Source organism: Panthera leo, chromosome A3 (genome assembly GCF_018350215.1).
Source record: "Panthera leo isolate Ple1 chromosome A3, P.leo_Ple1_pat1.1, whole genome shotgun sequence".
In the NCBI taxonomy this organism is placed as follows: domain Eukaryota; kingdom Metazoa; phylum Chordata; class Mammalia; order Carnivora; family Felidae; genus Panthera; species Panthera leo.
In genome coordinates, this window is record NC_056681.1 from 105174105 (window position 1) to 105195723 (window position 21619).

A 21619-nucleotide genomic window follows, 5' to 3' on the forward strand; every position below is an offset into this window, starting at 1 on the left:
AGCAAGTACTTAGTGATTGGCCTTGTCTGGTGTAGTCAGAGTAGAAAACTGATCTTACCCAGAGTTGAAGTTGCTGTTGCGATTAGCCACGGTTACAAGAGTAAGTCATTCTGTGGGCAGAAGCTGTGGCTGATTTGTGGCTGTCTCTAGAAGTCCCGAGTGTTTGAAGTCAGTGGCATGTGTGGTTAATTACTAAATAAGCAGATTTCTAGATGCCTTCAAATGAAGGAACACTTAACCTTTACACTTGGAGCTGCTTTCCTTTGCCCCCTACTATTAACCAATGTCAGGACATTTTTACAAAGGAGAAATCTGAGTTTGGTGCCAATGAGAACTTGAGGGTGCTTTGTGCCTGTCCCTCTAGGAATCAGCCGGAGACCCCCACAACCAGCTGCTGCCTGATACCACTGTGGAAGTGGGATTTAGGTTGTGGATCCTCCGGTTACTCTGTGTATGTCTGTCCTAATGGAAACTTCTGTTCATCCATCCACAGTCTGAAACTCTTTTTGTTCATATGCCAATAAAGCTTTAAAAATTTATGTACATAATTCTGTACACCCATTATGGGGCTTGAACCCATGACCCCAAGATCAAGAGTCACATGCTCTTCTGGCTGAGCCAGCCAGGAGCCCCCTCCAAAACTGGGATATCATTCAGCTTTTTTGTTACTATTATCTATTCATTTACATAGTCTAATTTTTTGAGTCCCTCTTTGTTTCCCTTATTTTGATCTAATTTGGAAATTTAAGAAGCATTTCCTGTTGAACTTCCCCCTTAGAACAGTATTTTTCTAGAGTACCTGATTAAATTAATAGGTGAAAATAATTAGAATTTTTTTTTCTCTTAATATCACTGGGAGTTTGGCAAAGGAAACAGGTGCAGTAATGATCAAACTTAAAATAATTTACGCTGTCATTAGTTTACCTTTGTATTTAGACACAATGAATACTATCTACTTTCATTTCACGGAAAACATTTTTAATGTGAGTACTGTTAGTACAGATTTCCTCACTGAATGTCATTGCATCAGACTATTCAATAACTAAAAATACATGGAGACTATACGTTTTTGGACAAGCAGAAATCTAGGGTACATTTTTTTCCACTTTACGTAGTATCCCTCACTTTTCACTTTTGGGCCCCAAACTAATGGCTTACATGTTAGTGTACTGAATGGCTTATGACTTAGATTTATATTATCTTTCACTGTATACAGCCATTGACTGGAAATATCCAAAGGTAAAACTGTTATGCCATTTCTAACTTGAAAGTAAAGAATATATCTACTTTTGTAAAGGTCACAGAATGTAGATTTTTTAAATATATTATACATACCGAGTTATAAATGCTATTCTATTTAAATTACTTAAGTAAAGGTATATATATGTCTGTTTTGCACTAAATAGTACCTTATACATTCAACCATTTTTATATCACAGTAGTTCAGTCTTATGTTAAAAAATGATAGGAAAAGTTTTTCTTGGATGTATTTTAAAATTTGCTTTTTGCTTAAGTTTAATTTTGCTCAATAAGCTCATCATCTCACCATCCCACATGAGACCAAGTCCTCTCTTTAGTTCAGAATAGCTTAAATTTTGGTGCACATTTTTGCTATTTTCAGAAACCAAGTTGAAGTAGCCTTATATCAAAGGTAGCCTTATGTGGAGAGCCTTATTGCAAAGATTTTAGAGTATTTAATTTCTAGTATTTTTTCTAGAATTCAGAATCTTGGGTATTTCTGGACATACAAGAACTTTGAAAAGAGTTCCGTATTTCGTTATGGGTAAAATATGTTAAGTACATTGAGAATGCCTTTACACTTTCTGACATTTGTATTTATGTTAATTAAGTAAAGTTATACCTCAGTTTTTTGTTGAATTTTGTACTGTCATATGATAAAGTTCACCAGTGGATAAATTGCTGTGTATGTGTGTGATAAAGATACTTGCCTTAAAATAGAGCACTTCTGTTTTGCAAACAGCTGTGGTCGAATTGTCTTTCCAGTTACTCATCTTTCTGTGCACCTGGTGACTGCAGGCCTGATAAAGTCCATGGAGGTAAGAAAGAAGATGAACATCGTTTCATTGTTAGCAATCTAAACCTAGATTAAAAAGCATTTTGACATGTCAAGATTTTTATGGGAAAAATTAATGTGTGTGTGGGGGGGGGGTAGCATTCACTGCTAAAGATAGCAAGTGGTTGAATAGATTAAATATGTATTGGTTTTAACCATTATTTCTTATTGACCTTATTCTCAATGGGAATAGTGATTCAAATGTTTGTATGGCCAGTTCTATTACTTCCACTGTATATTCATAACTAGTGCTAATTGTCATTATTATTGGCCATTGCATAAATCATGGAGGAATCAGATGTACTGTATCAAACAAGAGGGAAGGTAATTCGGATAGTAAAGACTGTATTATATATAGTTTTGGATTTCAGGTAATCATTTTATTATTTGGTAGCTCTTTTAGGAATGATGGTTTAAATGGACATAGTTTCTCTCTAATAAAACGATTGATAAAATCAGCTCAATTTATGTGGCACAATTTTGTTGTTTTCTACTTTAATATGGGATTAGTAAAATGTGCAACCATATGGGTCATAGCTTTTCTTACTCGGCTGTGCAACTTATGTATTTATGTTAGATCTTTAAGAGTACCTGAAATGTGCATCAAATATTTAATTAATTAATGGTTGAAGCTTTTTAGCATCTTTAATCCTTAAGGAAGTATTTTATAAAAAAAAAAATTAGCTTTGTTACGATATCATTATGTTGTATGTACATCTGAAAATAATCTGTACAGCCTGAACATTGAAATAGTTAATAAATTTTGACTTTGAGAACCACCCACCGCTGCTAAGTACATGTCACTGTCTGTCGAGTTGACTTCAGTAACTAGTGTAATTCATTCTTGGTGGACTGTTTCCCTTTTGTTCCGAACCAAAACTTCACTTTGCAATAAACTAATGGTGGTTGAAGCACAAAAGATGTCTCCTGGCTGTGACAGTGTCTCTGACGGTCACGTGGCTTTGAATCAATCCTTTGATCTTTCTCTGACCTGCTTTCACATTTTCTTTTTCTCCCTTTTAACAACTCCTCGTCTCCGTGCTGAGAACACGAATCATCTACGTGAGGTAAGTTCCCAGGCTGTGATGACAGGTGCCCATAGGCACGTAGTATGTGTGGAGCTGAATCAGAAATTTTGGAGTTTGTACCTTCTAGACGCTACGCTTGTTTGTAGTATCTTCTCAGTGACACAAATGCCTGCCAGACCCTTTCAGTTTTCTTAGTGAAAAGGCTGCACGACCCTCCGCCCCCTTTATCCCTCATGTCTCTCTCTTCTGCATGATCCCTTCCCACACACCCACCCCCCACTCCCCTGACTGCCTGGAGAAAGGGAGTTTAGATTAGACACTCTTGTACTCCAGCAGCCCCTTGATTTGATGGTGCGTCAGCCCCACCGCCAGAAGCCCCTTGCTCTGAGGCGGCCAACAGCGTGGCAGAGTCCTCAGCAGAGGCCAGCGATGGCTCAGGCAGGCATTTCCTGAGAGCAGAGGCTCTGCTTGTCCTGATTGTCTCAGCAGGCCTTGGAAATGGGCTTAATTGTGGAAAGCACCCCTCCAGGAGTAGATGCAGGGACTGCTGAGGACAGAGAAGTAGGTACCTTCCTGGATAGCTGTCGAGTTCAGGCTCAACACGTTCCCCCCAGGGTCCCTGCTGACTGAGGTGGGAAAACAGTCTAGTCGGCCCAAGCGCTGAGGTGGGGTTTTCGTTTATTGCTATTAAAGTTATTGTTTCAGGAGCTGGGCATAAAGCTACAAAAACAGTGGGGACCACAAGGAATTTGTGATAATTGCATTTAAGATAGGAATCCATTCGTCAGGTAACACTTATGTGCTGTTAATCAGAATGATGGCTTCTAAGCCACGGGGTTTGCTTCTCAACTGAGTTTTTCTTTATGTTTTATTTTTGGAACTAATCAGGTTTTTGTTTTCTTTTAGGGAAAAACAATAGCAAATGTCAGACTGAACATTGTATGGTTGGATTATTTTTCACATATTTAAAAGAATTACCAGCCAGTGTGCATGGTTGAAATTTTTGGTGGCTGAGAAGATAATTAATGTTTTGGTTAAGAAAAGGCGGGGGGGGGGATTTTTGGAAGACCCCCCCCCCCGCCCCCCACCTCCTTAGTGTCTTGAGTTGACAAGGCAAGAGAGATATCCCTCAGAAGCTCCATCATCTCCATCCCGTGTAACTCTTAGGTAGGTTCTGTGAACGTACCTCTCTGCTTGTGTTCGGCTGCGAATACAGCAAGGTTCTGACGGATATTTGGCCAAAAATGAGTTTTGGCACTCAGCTAGTAGAGCAATGTAACCTTTTCAAGGCCAAGGAATTTGTGTGTGTGTGGGTGGTCCTTCTGTGTGCTGAAAATGTTGAAATAAGTGTTTCTACGCTGCTCAGTTCTGAAGAATTTGTGGTGCTTGAGGCAGGGGTCTTAAGGAGCCAGAGGCATCTGAGGAGAAAGGAACTTGACTCCTTAGGCAGTGAATTCTTTTTATTGGAGCTATGTCGGAGAGATTGGACACATCTTAAAAATTAACTGATTTTCAAAAATGTGTGAACGTAGTGGGGCACCTGGGTGGCTCAGTTGGTTAAGCGTCCGACTTCGGCTCAGGTCATGATCTCGCGGTTCGTGAGTTCGAGCCGCACGTCGGGCTCTGTGCTGACAGCTCAGAGCCTGGAGCCTGCTTCGGATTCTGTGTCTCCCTCCCTCTCTGACCCTCCCCTGCTCATGCTTTGTCTCTCTCTGTCTCAAAAATAAATAAAACGTTAAAACAAAAATTTTTTAAAAATGTGTGAGAGTAGTATAATACACACACTAGAAAACATAGGAAACCAGAAGAGAGAAAAAAATAACTACATACTTCCCCATCAGTGTTACAAGTTACTGTCCTCACCTGGCTTTATGTATACCTTTTATTGCCTCATTTCTGTCTGTGGTGGGCCCTACGCATGCGTGTGGAAGACACGCTTCCTATTCTTGATGAACTCCCAGTGGATAAAGAGACCAGTAAGAAAACATGAAAGGGCATTAGGGGCAAAGTTTATGAAATGACTGCTGTGGATCCCGGAAGACAGTCACCTCATTCAGCTCAGGAGTCAAGGAAGGCTTCCTGGAGGAAGTGATTCTGAAATTCAGTTCAGGGAGACAGGCTCTTAAGGATTTGCAACATGTGCAGGGTTCAGCATGCAGCAGGAGAACGTGACTTATTCTGGCAACTGCACTTGGTCGGCAAGTGCACAGAGAAGAGTGTTGGGGGGTGGGGTGCTAGTGGGTGGGCAGAGGCCAGATTAGGCAAGGCCACATGTGCCAGCCAAGGAGATGGGCTTGACCCTGCAGGGAGGGAGCCACCGAAGGACATAAACCAGGAGAATAGCATGGCAAGGTTTGTCCTTAGGGAGGATCACTCTTTTTCAAGATTGTTTTTGTTGTTGTTGTTGTTGTTGTGTTTTGTTTTGAGAGAGAGAGAGAGAGAGAGCGCGCGCGCACAGGTGCAAGTGAGCACAAGTGGGGGAAGGGCAAAGGCAGAAGGAGAGAGAATCTTAAGCCGGCTCCACACCCAGCCCAGGGGCCCACCTGGGGCTTGATCCCACGACTGTGAGATCATGACCTGGGTGGAAATCAAGAGTCAGATACTTAACGGACTGAGCCTCCCAGGCGCACCAAGGAGGGTCACTCTTTGAGCTAAGTCAAGGGTGGAGTGGGACCAACTCATCACCCAGATAGGAAGAAGTGAGATAAGAGAGGATCCAGTAGCAGAGAAAAGAGACAGGGAGAGAGTGGGAGTTAACTCCATTTTGGACGTTAAATCTGAGGAGGCTGGGCAGCATCCAAATGCTAGTGACTCTGCCTGAAGCCCTGGGGAGAGGTCTAATCTAGAGTCATCCAAGCGGTCGGGATTTGGGAATCCTTGGCACATAGATGAAAATAGAAGCTAGTCTGGAATAGGCTAAGAAAGAAATTCCTCTGAAAGGGAGTATTGAGGGAATAGAGGAGGCAACCTGCATTCACCTCCAGGAGACTAGCAAACGAGGCCAGAGGAGGAGGGGAGGGTGAGGGGCCCTGCAATGTCGAGTGCCTCCCAGTAGTCAGGAGAGCGCAAGACTGGGAAGCGATCATTGGACTCAGCCACTGGGAGCTCTAGTTAAATTTCAGCTGAAATTAAACCTAGCTCTTCGATGGCTGAATCTTCACCCTGGACAGACTGCCCCGTGGAAGAGAGGGAATCTGTGGTCAAAACTGACCAGCAGCCTGGGTTCGTGTGTGTGGTGCTGGCCTGGAAGCCCGGTCGGGATTTGGCCCCGAGCACCACTGTGGCTCGCTGTGAGTAGCTGCTTCTACCGTGGCAGCTGTGTCCCACTGGCCCAGAACGTGAAATCGAGAGCAGAAAGTTCAGGTCACGTAGCATACAAGGTGGACGTAGCTGAGCGTCACTCCAGGCCGTCCGGCCGCCTGGCAGATCTTTGATTCCAGGTTGCCATTTGCTGGAGTGTAACCTCTTCCAAGGATGTTAAGAAGCAGCGTTGGAACATCACTCTCAAGCACCTGGGAGATGCGGAGGAGAGCTCCCTGGGGCCTGCCAGGAACAGTGTTCCACAGTGTGAACAGCTGGAATCCCAGTAGCTTTTTCAGTTAAAAACCAGGAGCAGTTACACAAGGTAGCGTTCTTACTGCAAATGATGTAGCTGAAATGAAGTGTATTCTTAATCACATTTAGGCTCAGGGAATATGATACTGTAATGAGCTTCAGCTTTGTCCAAAAGGGACTGTTATTACGAATAATCATTAATCATTATGGCCCATAAAATCTGATACAGAAGAATAGGAGAATTAAAGGAGAAAAAAAGTGACAGTATCCTGTGGAAGAGTGTCATTTAGTCATTTACAGCTTCCTGCAGGGTAGTTTTAATTTTTAATTAATGTTCTTCATTTATGGAAGTTCTGTTGCTGGCCCACTAGTGGAGGCACCCTGAGCTTTGACTAATAATTTTTTAAAGGATTATCTATTTTTTTAATGTTTATTTTTGAGAGAGAGAGAGAGAGAGAGAGAGAGAGAGAGAGGGAGGGACAGAGAGAGGGAGACAGAGGATCTGAAGCAGGCTCCGAGATGTGAACATAGAGACTGATACGGGGCTCAAACCCACGAACCCATGAGATTATGACCTGAGCCGAAATCAGGGGCTGGCCACTCAACCGACCGATCCACCCAGGCACCCCTTTTACAAATAATTTTTAAAAACACATTTGCAGGGAAACCTGACTGGCTCAGTTGGTAGAGCACATGACTCGATCTCAGGTTTGTAAGTTCAAGCCCCACGTTGAGTATAGAGTTTATTTAAAAACAAAACAAAACAGGGGCACCTGGGTGGCTCAGTTGGTTGGGCATCCAATTTGGGCTCAGGTCGTGATCTTGTGGTCCATGAGTTCGAGCCCCGCATCGGGCTCTGTGCTGACAGCTCAGAGCCCGGAGCCTGCTTCGGAATCTGTGACTCCCCCTCTCTCTCTGTCCCCTCCCCAGCTCATGCTCTGTCTCTGTCTCTCAAAAAATAAATAAGTGTTAAAAAAAGTTAATAAAAACAAAACCAAACCATATTTTCAGTGACTCATTATGTCTCTTGTTTGTCCTGCTTCTCATCAAAAGGAAACATTTATTTTTAAAACTCTTTATTAGTTTAAGTTGCATAAAAATTAAAACAAATTTAAATAATATAAGAATATATAGAATGAAGACTAAAAGTTTTCTCCATTCTAAATTGAACCCAACAGGAGTGCTTGGGTGGCTCAGTCAGTTGAGCATCCAACTTCGGCTCACAGTTCATGAGTTCAAGCCCCGCATCAGTCTCTGTGCTGACAGCCTGCTTTGGATTCTGTGTCTCCCTCTCTCTGCCCCTCCCCCGCTTGTGCTCTGTCTCTTTCTCGCTCTCTAAAATAAATAGACATTGAAAATTTTTTTAAAAATAAATAAATTGACACCCACTGGTAGTGTTTCTTGTGTAATATGTTAGACCTTTTTCTATAATAGCATGTATGTATTTAACTACTATTAAATTAAGAATGCATAGTAACAGTAGCCAGAAAGGTAGAAATAACTCATGTCCATTAACAGATGAATGGACAGACGAGATGTTGGGGGTACACACATGCATACATGCACACACACATGCACACACACACGCACACACACATGCACACACACAAAGGAACAATACTCAGCCTTAGAAACGAATGAGTTTCTGATACATGCTCCTACATGGATAAACGTTGAAAACATTATACTAAGTTAATAAGCCAGACACAAAAGGACAAATAATGTATGGTTCCACTTATGTGAGGTAGCTAGAATATACAAGTTTGTAGAGACAAAAAGCAGAATAGAGGATTACCAGGAGCTTGGGGTGGAAGGACTGGAGAAATTGTTGAATGGGTATAGAGTTTCTGTTTGGAATGATGAAAATATCTGGAAATGGCAGTGATGGTTGCCATTCAGAGCATTTTGAATGTACTTAATGCCACTGAATTATACACTTGAAATGGTTAAAATGGCAAATTTTATGTATATTTTACCGTGATAAAAAAAGAAAAGCACAGTGGGTATGTAATTTTCACATTTACTCTAAACACTTAGAAACGATATAAAATATGTGATAAAAATATTTTTAAAATGTATTTACACTTGACAGCTTGAAGTTTGTATCAGTCACCTTGGACGAAGCTATGCAGTGCTAACCAGCAACCCCCTAAATCTTCATTTCTTACAAGCAGAAAAGTTTATTTTTTGCTCACATTACATGTCTTTCACAGATTGGCTGTGATTCTGGCCGTATCCTTTTCATTCCAGGAGCCAGGGTGAAGAAGCTGCCTTCATCTTGAGATGTTGCTATTCTTGTGCCAGAGGAAAAAAGAGAAGATGGCGAAGCATGCAGGATCTTAAGATTTCTAGTTGGAAGTGGCACGCTTCATTTTCATTCACATCTCGTTGATAGCGCTAATGACTTGCCTCTTTTTCTTTCTTTCTTTCTTTCTTTCTTTCTTTCTTTCTTTTCTTTCTTTCTTTCTTTCTTTCTTTCTTTCTTTTCTTCCTTCCTTCCTTCCTTCCCTCCTTTCTTTCTTTCTTTCTTTCTTTCTTGAGGGAGAGAGACAATCTTTTTTTTTTTTTTTTTTTTTTATTTATTTATTTTTTTTTTTAAGAGAGACAATCTTAAGCAGGCTCCCCGCGCAGTGCAAGGCCCGACATGGGGCTCCATCCCATGGCCCCGGGATCATGACGCTAGCTAAAATCAAATCAAGAGTCAGATGCTTAACCAACTGAGCTACCCAGGCACCCTTTTTTTACTTGATCCTTTTTTAACACCAAAAACAACTTCCAGATGAATTGAAAATCTGAGCATGAAAACAAAACTTGAAAACTGTTAAAAGTATTTTTAATGTTTCAAAATTTAAAAAAATTTTTAGTTTTTTAAATGTTTATTTACTTATTTGGAGAGTGAGAGAGCACGGGGAGGGGTAGAGAGACAGGGAGAGAGAGAAAATCCCAAGCAGGCTATGCGCTGTCAGCATGGAGCCCTATGGGGGACTCGAACCCACAAACCGTGAGTTCATGATCTGAGCTGAGATCAAGAGCGCTTAACTGACTGAGCCACCCAGGCACCCCTATTTTTTATTTGTATTTTTTAAAATTTATTTATTTATTTTGAAAGAGAGAGAGAGAGAAAGGGTGTGTATGAGCCGGGGAGGGGCAGAGAGGGAGAGAGAGAATTCCAAGCAGGCTCTGTGCTGTCAGTGCAGAGCCGAATTCATGAACCGTGAGATCATGACCTGAGCCAAAATCAAGGGTTGGACGCTTAACCCACTGAGCCACCCAGATGCCCCATTGCTCCAACCTCTCTTTAATGGGGCACCTGGGTGGCTCAGTGGGTTAAGCGATGGACTCTTGATTTTGGCTCAGGGAATGATTTCACGGTTTGTGAGTTCGAGCCCCACTTCGGGCTCCGTGCTAATAGGGCGGAGCCTGCTTGGGATTCTCTCTCTCCCTCTCTCTGTGCCCCTCCCCCACTCGTTTTCTCTGTCTCTCTCAAAAATAAATAAACTTAAAAATAAAAACATTTTTTCAATGGCGTTATCTTTTCCTACTCCTAGATTTAAACTCTGGCAAGCCTGAGACTTTTCCATTCATTCTTAGATAGCATTCTTAGAGTCACTTTAATGCATAAGCTTATTCTCGGTTTATAAATATTACCCATTCAAGATCTTAAAACTTTGAACTTGGGGCACCTGGCTGGCTCAATTGGTGGCGCGTGCAACTCTTGACCTCAGGGCTGATCACACGTCCTGTGTGGAGATTGCTTAAAAATAAAATCTTGAAAAAAAAAAAACAAAAAACTTTGAACTTGATTTAATGTAGAAAGTTTTTCTTTCCTCCAACTTAGATCTGCTTTGAGTGGGCAGCCTGAAGTGAGAAAGAAGGGGGCAGTTAGTGTTTTTGCTAGGTCATTGTCTTGGGCTGTCTCCAGACCCCACACCCTAGCCTTGGTTCTTATCTTTCCATGGCCCAGGGGTAGAAGGGAAGGAATGAGCAGGGCTCCCTCATAACATGGCTTTGAGCTATGGGTTTGGCAGAGATTAAAGCATTTTTTTTTTTCTCTCGGGGACACTTTCATGGCCCTCTTAGGAGATTCTCTTAGGGTCCTCTTTCCTGCAGGTCCCTCCACCCTCACAGATGTGTTCTGTGGTGAGTGGCTGCTGTGTCTCCTTCTAGCCCCCTGGGAACGGGATTCATCTCTAGCTTCTTGCTGCTGGGTCCCCTCTGCTTCTTCAAGCAGCCCCACTGGACAGGACCACAGCCTCATTGGACAGGACCATTGCCAGCCCTCTCCACACTGCCCTCGTTTTATTCATGGAAACACTCCTGCATCCTTTTTCTTGATGAACTCAGAATAGGGAGCCAAAGCAGCGGCAGTCTCTTGGCTCTCCCATCTAAGCAATCCGTTCTCATGCCTGCTCTCTGGGTTTCCTGGACAAGAGTCTGATGCTGATCCACAGAGACCCCCAACTATAGAAACACACACGGCGAGCTCCATGAGTGGTGTTGCAGTGATATGTCCATTCTCTCTAGGATTGAGGCAAGGTAGGAAGCAACCCTGTGCCTCCTGCCGAGATGGGCCAGCAACTATTCATTGTAGGGCAAAAAGCCTCTGAAGAAATCTCTTCAGAAATTTCTCTTCTCTCTCCACACTCTGACTCTTCTATTATTTTTTACTGTTTATTTATTTTTGAGACAGAGAGTGAGGGACAGAGAGGAAAGAGACAGAATCCCAAGCAGGCTCTGCACTCAGCGCAGAACCCAATGCGGGCCTCGAACTCACAAACGGTGAGATCAAGGGGCGCCTGGGTGGCTCAGTCGGTTAAGCATCCGACTTCGACTCAGGTCACGATCTCGCGGTCCGTGAGTTCGAGCTCCGCGTCGGGCTCTGGGCTGATGGCTCGGAGCCTGGAGCCTGCTTCGGATTCTGTGTCTCCCTCTCTCTCTGCCCCTCCCCCATTCATGCTCTGTCTCTCTCTGTCTCAAAAATAAATAAACGTTAAAAAAAAATTAAAAAAAAAAAACACAAAAAACAGTGAGATCAAGACCTGAGCCGGAATCAAGAGTTGTACGCTTAACCAACTGAGCCCCCCAGGCGCCCCCATTATTCTTGACTTGGCTAAGGACTCTAGTTTTCTGAAATTTCCTTTGTAAATTCTGCATATGGAGAGCAAGCCGCATGCCCACTTTGGTATTTTGGTATAGAACATATCAGTACCTCTGAGTGAAGATTAGAATTGAAGCAGGAAGAGCCCTCTTTTAACATCCTGTGACACAGAGAACTAGAATAGAGAACTTCTACAAATCAAAAAGAAAGCGCCAACCCAGAATTTTTAAAAATGGGCAAAGGATATGAACAGGCAAGTCAGAAAGCTGAACCTTGTAGGGCAATGAACATTGAAGATGCTGAGGCTGAGGCATTTCCCATCCTGCTCCCAGAAGGTCGGGCAGCCGTTGTCTCTCTTCTTTGGGGCAGTGTTGTTCACGGTGCCATCTGTCAGAAATTCTTTTTCCATTTCTCCTGGGAGCTCTGGGATCCTGATGCAAGCAGGACTCCTGTTGGCCCTGAGTCCCTAGAATGAGCCCCCTGTGCTGCCCCCAGGACACCATGGGAAGCTTTCCCCCTCCATCTTCCATCTCTGTGTGCCTGTCTGTAGCTCGTTGGCATCTTGTGGATCCCCTCACTTGCAGAGAGGAAGGGATAAACCTACTTTTGTAAATTGTGTTCTTCCAAGGCCATTTCAGAATTAATAATCAGGTTACATGTGTCATAGATACCCAGAGCTTTAAATTGTAATGGGGTTTCCTTTGGAAGCAGCTGCTACATTTCTTGGACTCTTCCTGTGTTTTTTTTTTTTTTTTTTAGGTCTCTAAAGGATTGGCTTCTTTAGAGGATTTTTGTTTATTTCATTTGGAAGGTCATAATCATTATCGAAACCTTTCCAAGTCGTTCATAATGTCGTGTGTCTCAAAAACTCATGGTAGGACTTCGGTGTGTCCTGGGTGTTGGAAACAGTTCCCGATTCCCAGGGCTTTTCCTGGAGGGGCCACCTTCTCACCTCTGGCCTGAACAAAATGAGGGCCACCCACCAAAATGATGGAGGCAGCTGTGGCAAGAAGCTCTGGTCTCAGAGTCCAACTCCAAAGCGTTGTTACCTTGCCTCGATTTTAAAGACGCATCTGCTGGTTGGAGCTGTCATGAGAATTACGTGACGGAATGAATATGTGTGAGGGTGAGTGTAGGGGCTCACAAATACAAGCTCTTCTAGTACAGAGCACGGCCAGCTGCGGCTTCTTAAAAGTCGATTCTCTTTACTTCTAATTCACTTTTTTTTTTTTTTTTGCTCATAACTAAAGTACTTTTCTAGAAAAAAAAAAAAGTCGATTCTCTTTTTTTCCCGTCATTAAATGAGTTCAGATGCATGAGAGTTTTGAGAACACAAGCAAGGAGAAGGAGAGCAACCATGTAACTCTGTATCCCATGCCCTTGTAGTCATTATTCCATGCCAAGGCTAGGACTATTTTTTCACACTGTTGTAAACATGTGGAACATAAGATGTTGAGTATTACATTTATACCTAATATCACAAGACTTTCTCACATTATTTCAGTCTTTGTAAACCTAGGGGTTTTTCTCTTTACCATTAAATTTTTTGGTTATGAAACCATGATTCCAAAGCTGAAACTATATAATCGGTGTGTAAGTGAGTGCTGACCCCTTTCCTCCCCTGCCCTGTTGCCTGCTTCTAACCATTTTATTTGTTGATGATTTGCTTTCCAGTGCTTTTTTTTTTTTTTTAATGTTTATTTTTGAGAGACAGCCAGAGCACAAGCAGGGGAGGGGCAGAGAGTGAGGAAGACACAGAATCCGAAGCAGGCTCTAGGCTCTGAGCTGTCAGCACAGAGCCGATTTTGGGCTTGAACTCACAGACCATGATATCATGACCTGACCGAAGTCAGACGCTCGACTGAGTGAGCCACCCAGGCGCCCTTCAGTGCTTATATAATTAGTATTTTCCCTTCCTTCCCATGTGAAAAGTAGCACACTATAGTTTTTTCATTAAACAGTATATCCTGAAGACCATTCCATGTCAATAATTAGAGTTTTTCCTCATTGCTTTTTATGGCAATGTGTGGCTATATTTTAGCTCATTCAACCAGTTTTCTAAACAATGGACATTTAAGTCCTTTTCAGTTTTATACCATTACAAATAAAGCCGTGGGTGCCTGGGTGGCTCAGTCAGTTAAGCGTCGCTTATTTATTTTTTTTTTTTAATTTTTGTAATGCTTATTTTATTTTTGAGAGAGACAATATGAGTGGGGTAGGGGCAGAGAGAAAGGGAGACACAGAATCTGAAGCAATCCAAAAAGTAAGGACATTCTCCAAAATAAACTTCATCACACCTTTCAATAATAAACAGTACTTTTTTTAAAGTAGACTAATTTCCTAGTTTCTTTTTTTTCTTTTCTTTTTCTCTTTTCTTTTTTTTTTTTTTTTCTTTTGACTGGGAAAATAACTTTATTTCCTTTGGGGGTGTGGGCAGACTTCTAGTCTCAGAACTTACTGGAATTGTTCCTTGGTGCCAGTGGCCTTTGTGACTTTGAGTACATTGAAGCACACAGTCTTGATCAAGGGCCAGCACTTGCCCACTGTGGCAGTGTCGCCAATCTGGGCATCCCTGAAAGGGGACAGGTGCACGGACATGTTCTTATGGTGTTTCTCAAAGTGGTTATACTTTCAGATGTGGTGGAGGTGACAGTGGTCTTCTGCATCTTTGCTTTGGTCATCACACCAGACAGAATCTGCCCTTGGATGGAGACATCAGTAAAGGGGCATTTTTGGTCGATATTAAGTGCCCTCAGTGGCCTCCTTGGGCGTCTTGAAGCCCAGACCGATGTTTCTGTAGTATCGCAGGAACTTCTCCAGCCAGTTTCTCCTAGCAGGACCCTCGTCTTATTTTGAAAGATGGTTGGCTGCTTTTGGTAAGTACACTGAGTCTGAATGTCCGCCATCTTCCCGGCCACTTGGAAAAAGGAAGGTCCCCAGTTTCTGACACCTAGTATTTATTCAAATTTCCTTGGTTGTTCCAAAAATATCTTTTACAATTTGTTTTTTAAACCAGGATCCAATCAAATACCACAGACTGCATTTGGTTGTTATATCTTTTTTATTTAAAGTGGGTTCCCCCTCATACCCCTTTTTGTCATCAAACTGACTCCAAGAGACTTGGCCAATTGTCTTGTGATGTGTCCCACATCCTCGATTTGTCTGATTGTTTATTCATGATGTCATTGACCTTGTTTCTTTATGCCATGTTTTTCTGTCTTTTTTTTTTTTTTTAAGTTTTGTTCATTCCAGGTGGTTTCTGTTGGGTTTTTTGATCTCTTTCCCAAGAGGCTGATCCTAGACTGATTGGAATCTCTGCCAGTTGTGGATTGTTTACCTTGTGGGTCTTGTCCTTATCGGCTGGGTCCTATCGATGCCTCCCTGATGTCAGGAAGTCTCATTCCCTGAGAAGATGCATCCAGCCAGTTTCCTGCTTGGAGAGTATACACCTGGGAGCCAGTGGGAGAAGGAGTTTGGGCTTTCAATATTCAACACTTAAACATCCTCCAATTACCCTGTGTTCCAACTGAAAACTTGGGTCATGTTTCTCAGACCCGAGACCCTCTCTTGTCTCCAGATAATAGACCTCAAGTTTCTAGCTGGGGTAGGGGGGAGACCACCACCCAGGAGAGGGGATCTGGGGGTCTAAATGCTTTTTTTTTTTTTAAGTGATCTCTAGGGCACATGGGTGGCTCAGTTAAGCGTCCGACTTCAGCTGAGGTTGTGATCTCACGGCTTGTGGATTCGAGCACTGCGGCGGGCTCTGTGCTGACAGTTCAGAGCCTGGAGCCTGCTTCAGATTCTGTGTCTCCCTCTCCCTCTCTGCCCTTCCCCTGCTCGCACTCTGTCTCTCTCTTTCCTTCTTAAAAATAAATAAACATTGGGGCGCCTGGGTGGCTCAGTTGGTTGGGCGGCCGACTTCGGCTCAGGTCATGATCTCACGGTCCGTGAGTTCGAGCCCCGCATCGGGCTTTGTGCTGACAGCTCAGAGCCTGAAGCCTGTTTCAGATTCTGCGTCTCCCTCTCTCTGACCCTCCCCCGTTCATGCTCTGTCTCTCTCTGTCTCAAAAATAAATGTTAAAAAAATAAATAAATAAAAATTAAAAAAAAAATAAACATTAAAATTAAAAAAAACAAAAAAACCAACTAATCTCTACATCCAACATGGGGCTGGAACTCACGACCCTGAGATCAAGAGTCATATGCTCTACCAACTGAGCCAGCCCCGTATCCCTCCAACTGTTTCTGAAACAGCCTTTTCACCAATCCTGCTTTGGGCTCCGCCTTCACCGTCATTACCCATGGTACCTGTTGGCCAATCCCTGAGCCTTTGGGGGTGGGCTGTAAAAGGGACTCCTGTTTGTTTTGTGTGTGTGTGTGTGTTTGTTTCCTACCTGTTGGCTTATATTTCAACTTTCTCAGAAATGCCTAAATCATTCGGCACTTCCCCATCTGCTTTTTGGCTTCCAAAATATTGTTGTTGCCATCCCCTCTTCTGTCTCTTCTTGGCCCTTGCGGGTTTGCATCCTTTCCAAATCCCTTTACTGATGCTTTGGAGGAGTAAAAGAGGAGGGGGCAGGAGAAATACATGGATCTACCCACCAGCTTATCCAGTCTTTGGTTTCGAGAAATGCTTGGTTGGTTTGATGAGCATTTTGGTTGTAGAAGACCCCTGGGTATTCAGATCTAGGTGAGGGCAGCACAAAGAGGAAGCTGAATTGCCCAGCATTGCACTGAGGAGGAGGATTTTGAGAGAACTCTGCAATGACTGGAGCTCCAGCAGTTATCTTGTGTTATGAAGTAACCTTGAAGAGGGAACAGAAAGAGAGGAGTCTGGCTCTAATAATACCATGAAGCTCCCATACCAGTTCTGCACTATTTACGTCTGGACTTTTTTTTCCCTTTTTTTTTTTTTTAACGTACAGAAGAAAATTCTTTGGGGTTTTCCCCCTCTCTGTTTTATCGTTATAGTCACTATCACATGCCAAGTACTGCTCTAAGTGCTTGGCTTATATACTAATTTTTATACCAACTTATGAAGTCAGAACTATTACTGTCCTTGTTTGACACATGAGCAGTGAAGCACGACGTGGTTACCTAACTTGCCTGAAGTGACGTAGCTAGTAAAAGCTAGTAAACTAGGCGGTTTGGGCTTGTAAGCACCGGTCTGTTACCTCAGCATGGCCAAACCCAGTCCTCACCAACACGGCTGTGCAGTGCAGTCCCAGAACCTGCCACCCACCACAGTCGTGCGGTATTGGTGACTTTTCAGAATTCCTGGTGAATGATTTATAAGATACCAGGCAGTAAGCACACTCCCGCCCACCCCTGGACCCCCAAGAGTCCCCTGTCCCCTGACACTGAAGGGAATGAAGGGGATTTCAGAGCTACAGGTTGTGAGCGGCTGTGGTGCAGGCAAAGGTCTGAGAAGCAGGGGGGAAGGACCCAGTGACGTGGCAGAGCAGGGTGCGGGCAGTAGGCAGCAGCACAGACAAAGACCAAATGGCAGACAAGGCCCCTTTCCCCAAACGCATTTCCAACATTTTGAACCATTTCCTCAGGACGGATTCCCAGGCATGGGCTTTTGCACATCTTGACTTCATTTGAATAGAACTGGTGAAAAGAATCCTTTCGCCAATTTCAGATGCTTGGCTCATTAGGAACAAAGAGATCCCCCTAGATTCTGCTATATCCCTGGTCGGTAAAATTAGAGGCCAAATTTTAAGATACTAATAAGAGCGCTTGGCACCATGAAATCGTCTTTATTGATTGAATTAATCAAAGACACGAGACATAAAGTGTTAAAAAGAGAGATGAGGGTGCCTGGGTAGCTCAGTCAGTTAAGCATCCAACTCTTGATTTTGGCTCAGGTCTAGATCCCAGGGCTGTCAGATGAAGCCTCACGTCCGGCTCCAAGCTGGGCATGGAGCCTGCTTAAGATTCTCTCTCTCTCTCTCTCTCTCTCTCTCTCTCTCTCTCTCTCCCTCTGCTTCTGTCTTGATCATGTTCTGTTCTAGATAGGTAGGTAGGTAGATAGATAGATAAGAGAAATGAATTGTGTCTGGATGTTAACTCCTTTGATTAATGAGGAGGTCTGGAGGTCCAGCCTGAAGGAAGCTATAAGCAAGAAATTTGGCTGTTCCTTTTATTGCCTGAGCTCTCTGCAACTTGCAATACTTGGGGACATCAATTCCAGTCCTTGGTCCCCAAGGTGATTTTAAACAAGCCAACCTCAAGCACACCTTTGCACGCTAGAAGGTGCTTGAGACATTGAGCTCATGCTGGTTAGCTGTGATTTGTGGGGGCTGTGAGTCCGTTTGCCCTTGGTCCTCAGGCAGCTCTCAGGGGCTTGCCTCCTGGTCACAGAAGTAAGGACAGTCGAGGAGGGTGGTCCTTGGGGGACTCCATGAGGAGGCTACGGGATCAATAATACCATCTTAGAGATGTATTTCTGCTCCGATTTTTCTCTTGCATTCTTAATTAAGACACGCAATATAATGAGGCACGTGGGTCCTGCATTTGGAATGCAAATCTGGCCTGCAGAGCCACATCCTGGCAGAGCTGCCCGGGAGGAGACAGTTATAGCAGCTCTCACCAGTAGAGTCCTTCTAGAAGATTCCCCAGGAGAACCACAAACTTGGTCCCATATTACTTCCCCTCTGAATAGGGGCCGGTGGCGATGGCCTGGGGGAAATCCTAAGCTGAAGCTAGACTGCCTGAAGAAACAAATAGTTGTCCCCACCGTCACTTGCTGGAAGTGTCCAAATTGGACTCTCAGAGAAAATGAGAGAAAATGAAAATATAAGCAAATCAATCATGGTTTCAGATAGATGTGGAGCTTGGGAGATAAGACCTATGAATGCTGGCCTGAGAATTGTTCTAATGGCTCACTAAATATTTGTTAAGTTTTTGAATCACCTAAGAGAAACAGTCTCTCTAAGGAAAGAACAAAGACTTTCAAACAGTGCTGAGAAAGGCACAGAGCTGCTCCACGGGATCAAAACGGCCTTATTCAGGGTAGTTTGATAAACAACCCAGCAGCCTTTTCTCAGCTTTCATTTTCTCCCTTCTGATCATTCCTATATTTTATGACTTCTAGTTCCTTCATTCACTGTTACCCCTGGGGATAGGGTCATGGAGCCATCAGGGATACATTCAGGAACAGAATATTAAAGGTGCCATCCTTGTTCTGCATTAAAAAGAGAACATCACAGAGCCACGGAAAATGAAGCAAATCATTCACCTAGGTCGGCTGGGAATAGATCATTCCCCAGGCTCTGCACCCACCATTCGTAAACGAATCCAAACCTTTTCTGCAGAAGCTTAAAAGATTTTATTCCTAATCCGTCCCCCCGCCCCCCGCCCTAGAGCTTTGGAAATATGGCTCTGTAATTTAATGATTACAGGAGATGAGCAAAAGAATGAACTAAATAAGATAGCATCAGCTTGCCTTGTAATGAGGAGCCAAATTTTCCAAATATAGAGCAAAATCCAATTGTGATGCTGTTGTTTATGATTCCTGCCTAACAGTGACATGAGAGACCCTGTGGGAACACATGCATGACCTTTCCCACACAAAGAGCCTTCCCCTTGGCATTTTACAGAGTTTGGGGAGATAAACCATAATGGTCAATTTCTCTAAGTCACTCTCACTGCCTTGTATAGCAGTAACTTTGCTGATGCAACAAGCATAGGCTGGAACAAGACATACCCTAAAGCAATGAACAATAATTACTAGTTAGCATTAGACACAACAGGCCCCCAAAACACCAGGGGATTTTCCTGTGGCTGATAAAAAGTAAGAGTTAAAAAGTGTACATCGTCTTTACCCGCTCATCTGTCCATGGACACTTGGGCTGCTTCCATAATTTGGCCATTGTAAATAATGCTGCGTGATGCCACACAATACACAATGCAGTATGACAAACAAACAAACAAAACCCCACAACGTGGTGTCCTGGGTTAAATCCTGGGAGAGTAGGAGGACCTTAGCAGAAAAGCTGGTGAAGTGAGAACTAAGTCTGCAGTTGAGTGAATAGTAATGTATTAGTGTTAATTTCTCAGATTTGACAGATGCACCATGGTTTGGTAATATGTTATTTAGCCCTAGGAGAAACTGGGTAATAGGCATATAGGAACTCTGTTCTCTGTACTGTCATTGCAACTTTTCTGTAGGTAGAAATTTATCCCCAAATAAAAAGTTAATGTTGAAAAAAGCGAGGCTACATTTTCATTTGCTACTGGTGGGAGTATAAATGAGCGCAGATGTTCTGACACTGCTCATCAAAGGTTTCAGAGGGGGACCTGGATGGCTCAGTCGGTTGAGCATCTGACTCTTGGTTTCAGCTCAGGTCACGATCTCACAGTTTTGTGAGTTCGAGCCTTGCGTCGGGCTCTGCGCTGGCAGCTGGGAGCCTGCTTGAGATTCTCCCTCTCCCTCTCTCTCTGCCCTTTCCCCGCTCATGCTGTCTCTGTCTCTATCAAAATAAATAAATAAACTTTAAAATTTTTAATTAAAAAAAAAAAAGTCTTTAGAAGTGCCCAGGCCCATTGACCCAAACCTGCACTCTCAGTAATCTGTCCTAAGGAAGCAGTCAAGGCTGTTCATCCCAGCACTCTCTGTAATGGGGAAAGTTGGCTGCAAACTAAAAGGCTAAAATTGGGACCATAGGAACAATAATGCGGCCATACCGAGGAATAGGTGGGTTACTAAAATCAATGTGGGGAAAGCAAATTTGATGATGTGGAAAGACTGTCACCATATACTGTTGACTGAAAATAGCCAGCCACAAACTATTCCTCATGGTGCCATGTTTTTCTCTCTCTCTTAATCCGTGCACTTAGGAGAATAGTAGGAGATACACCTACTAAGGATACACCTCTAAGGATAAAGAGTGGTTTTCTCCAGGCAAGTGAGATTGTGGGCGCTATGGCCTGAATTGTGTCTCCTTTAATTCATATGTTGCAGCTCTAGACTCCCTACGTGACTGACTGTATTTGGAGATAGGGCCCGTCTGGAGGCAATTAGGGTTAAATGAAGTCATAAGGGAGGGGTCCTAATTCTCTATAGAATTAGGCCTTATAGGAAGAAAAGAGATGTCTCTCTCTGGGCACTTGCACGTGCATCAAGTGAAAACGAAGCTAGAAGGCAGCTGTCTGCAAGCCAAGAAGAAAGGTCTCCCCAGAACCTGACCACACCGACACCCTGATCTCAGACTTTCAGCCCCCAGATCTGTGAGAAAGTAAATGTCTGTTGTTAAAGGCACCCGGTCTGTGGTATTTTGTTGTGGCGGCCTGAGCTAAGACAGTGGATATACTAGGTTTTCTTGGTTTTGCTCTCTGCTCTTCTGTAATGAATACGAATTGCTTTATTATCTGGAGGACAAAGAATGTGAAAATTGTGTTTTGTGTACTATTGACAGAAGGAAACACAACTGCCTGAGTCTCCTTCAGGAATAGTCTTTGCAGTCATTTCCTCGTGGAGTCAACCTGCAGTCATAACTTCAGTTATGCCCTACTCTTGATCTTGGGGTTGTCAATTGGAGCCCCACTTTGTATGTAGAGAGCACTTTAAAATCTTAAAAAAAAATAAGGGGCGCCTGGGTGGCTCAGTCAGTTAAGGGTCCCGACTTCAGCTCGGGTCAGAATCTCACAGTTCGTGACTTTGAGCCCCGCATCAGGCTCGCTGCTCTCAGCACAGATCCCGCTTCAGATCCTCTGTCACCCACCCTCCCACCTGCTCCTCCTCTGCTCACGTACTCTCTCTCAAAAATAAACCTTTAAAAATAAATAAATAAAATGCATATCTGTATATATTAACTCATTTGACTACCATAGAGGTAAGCAAGCAGGTAATATCACACC

General features: G+C 43.4%; 1 protein-coding gene and 1 pseudogene across 14 annotated transcripts in view; one reads left to right on the forward strand and one right to left on the reverse strand.

The window, feature by feature from the left end:
• The window catches only part of KCNG3 (potassium voltage-gated channel modifier subfamily G member 3), a 62570-nt gene extending 53441 nt beyond the window's left edge, over positions 1-9129 (forward strand). For 2 of the 14 annotated variants that reach the window (XM_042933152.1, XM_042933157.1), the window contains exons 3-4: positions 2005-2057; positions 8908-9129. In XM_042933152.1, the coding sequence (XP_042789086.1) occupies positions 2005-2057; positions 8908-8939 (85 nt within the window). In that variant the 3' untranslated portion in view covers positions 8940-9129. Of the gene's footprint in view, positions 1-1981; positions 4151-6542; positions 7099-8907 lie in introns of those variants that run through there. The other 12 variants (XM_042933141.1, XM_042933143.1, XM_042933149.1 and 9 more) reach the window with 11 other exon arrangements.
• Positions 9130-14171: 5042 nt separating this feature from the next.
• Positions 14172-14697, reverse strand: LOC122215101 (annotated as a pseudogene).
• Positions 14698-21619: the final 6922 nt, after the last annotated feature.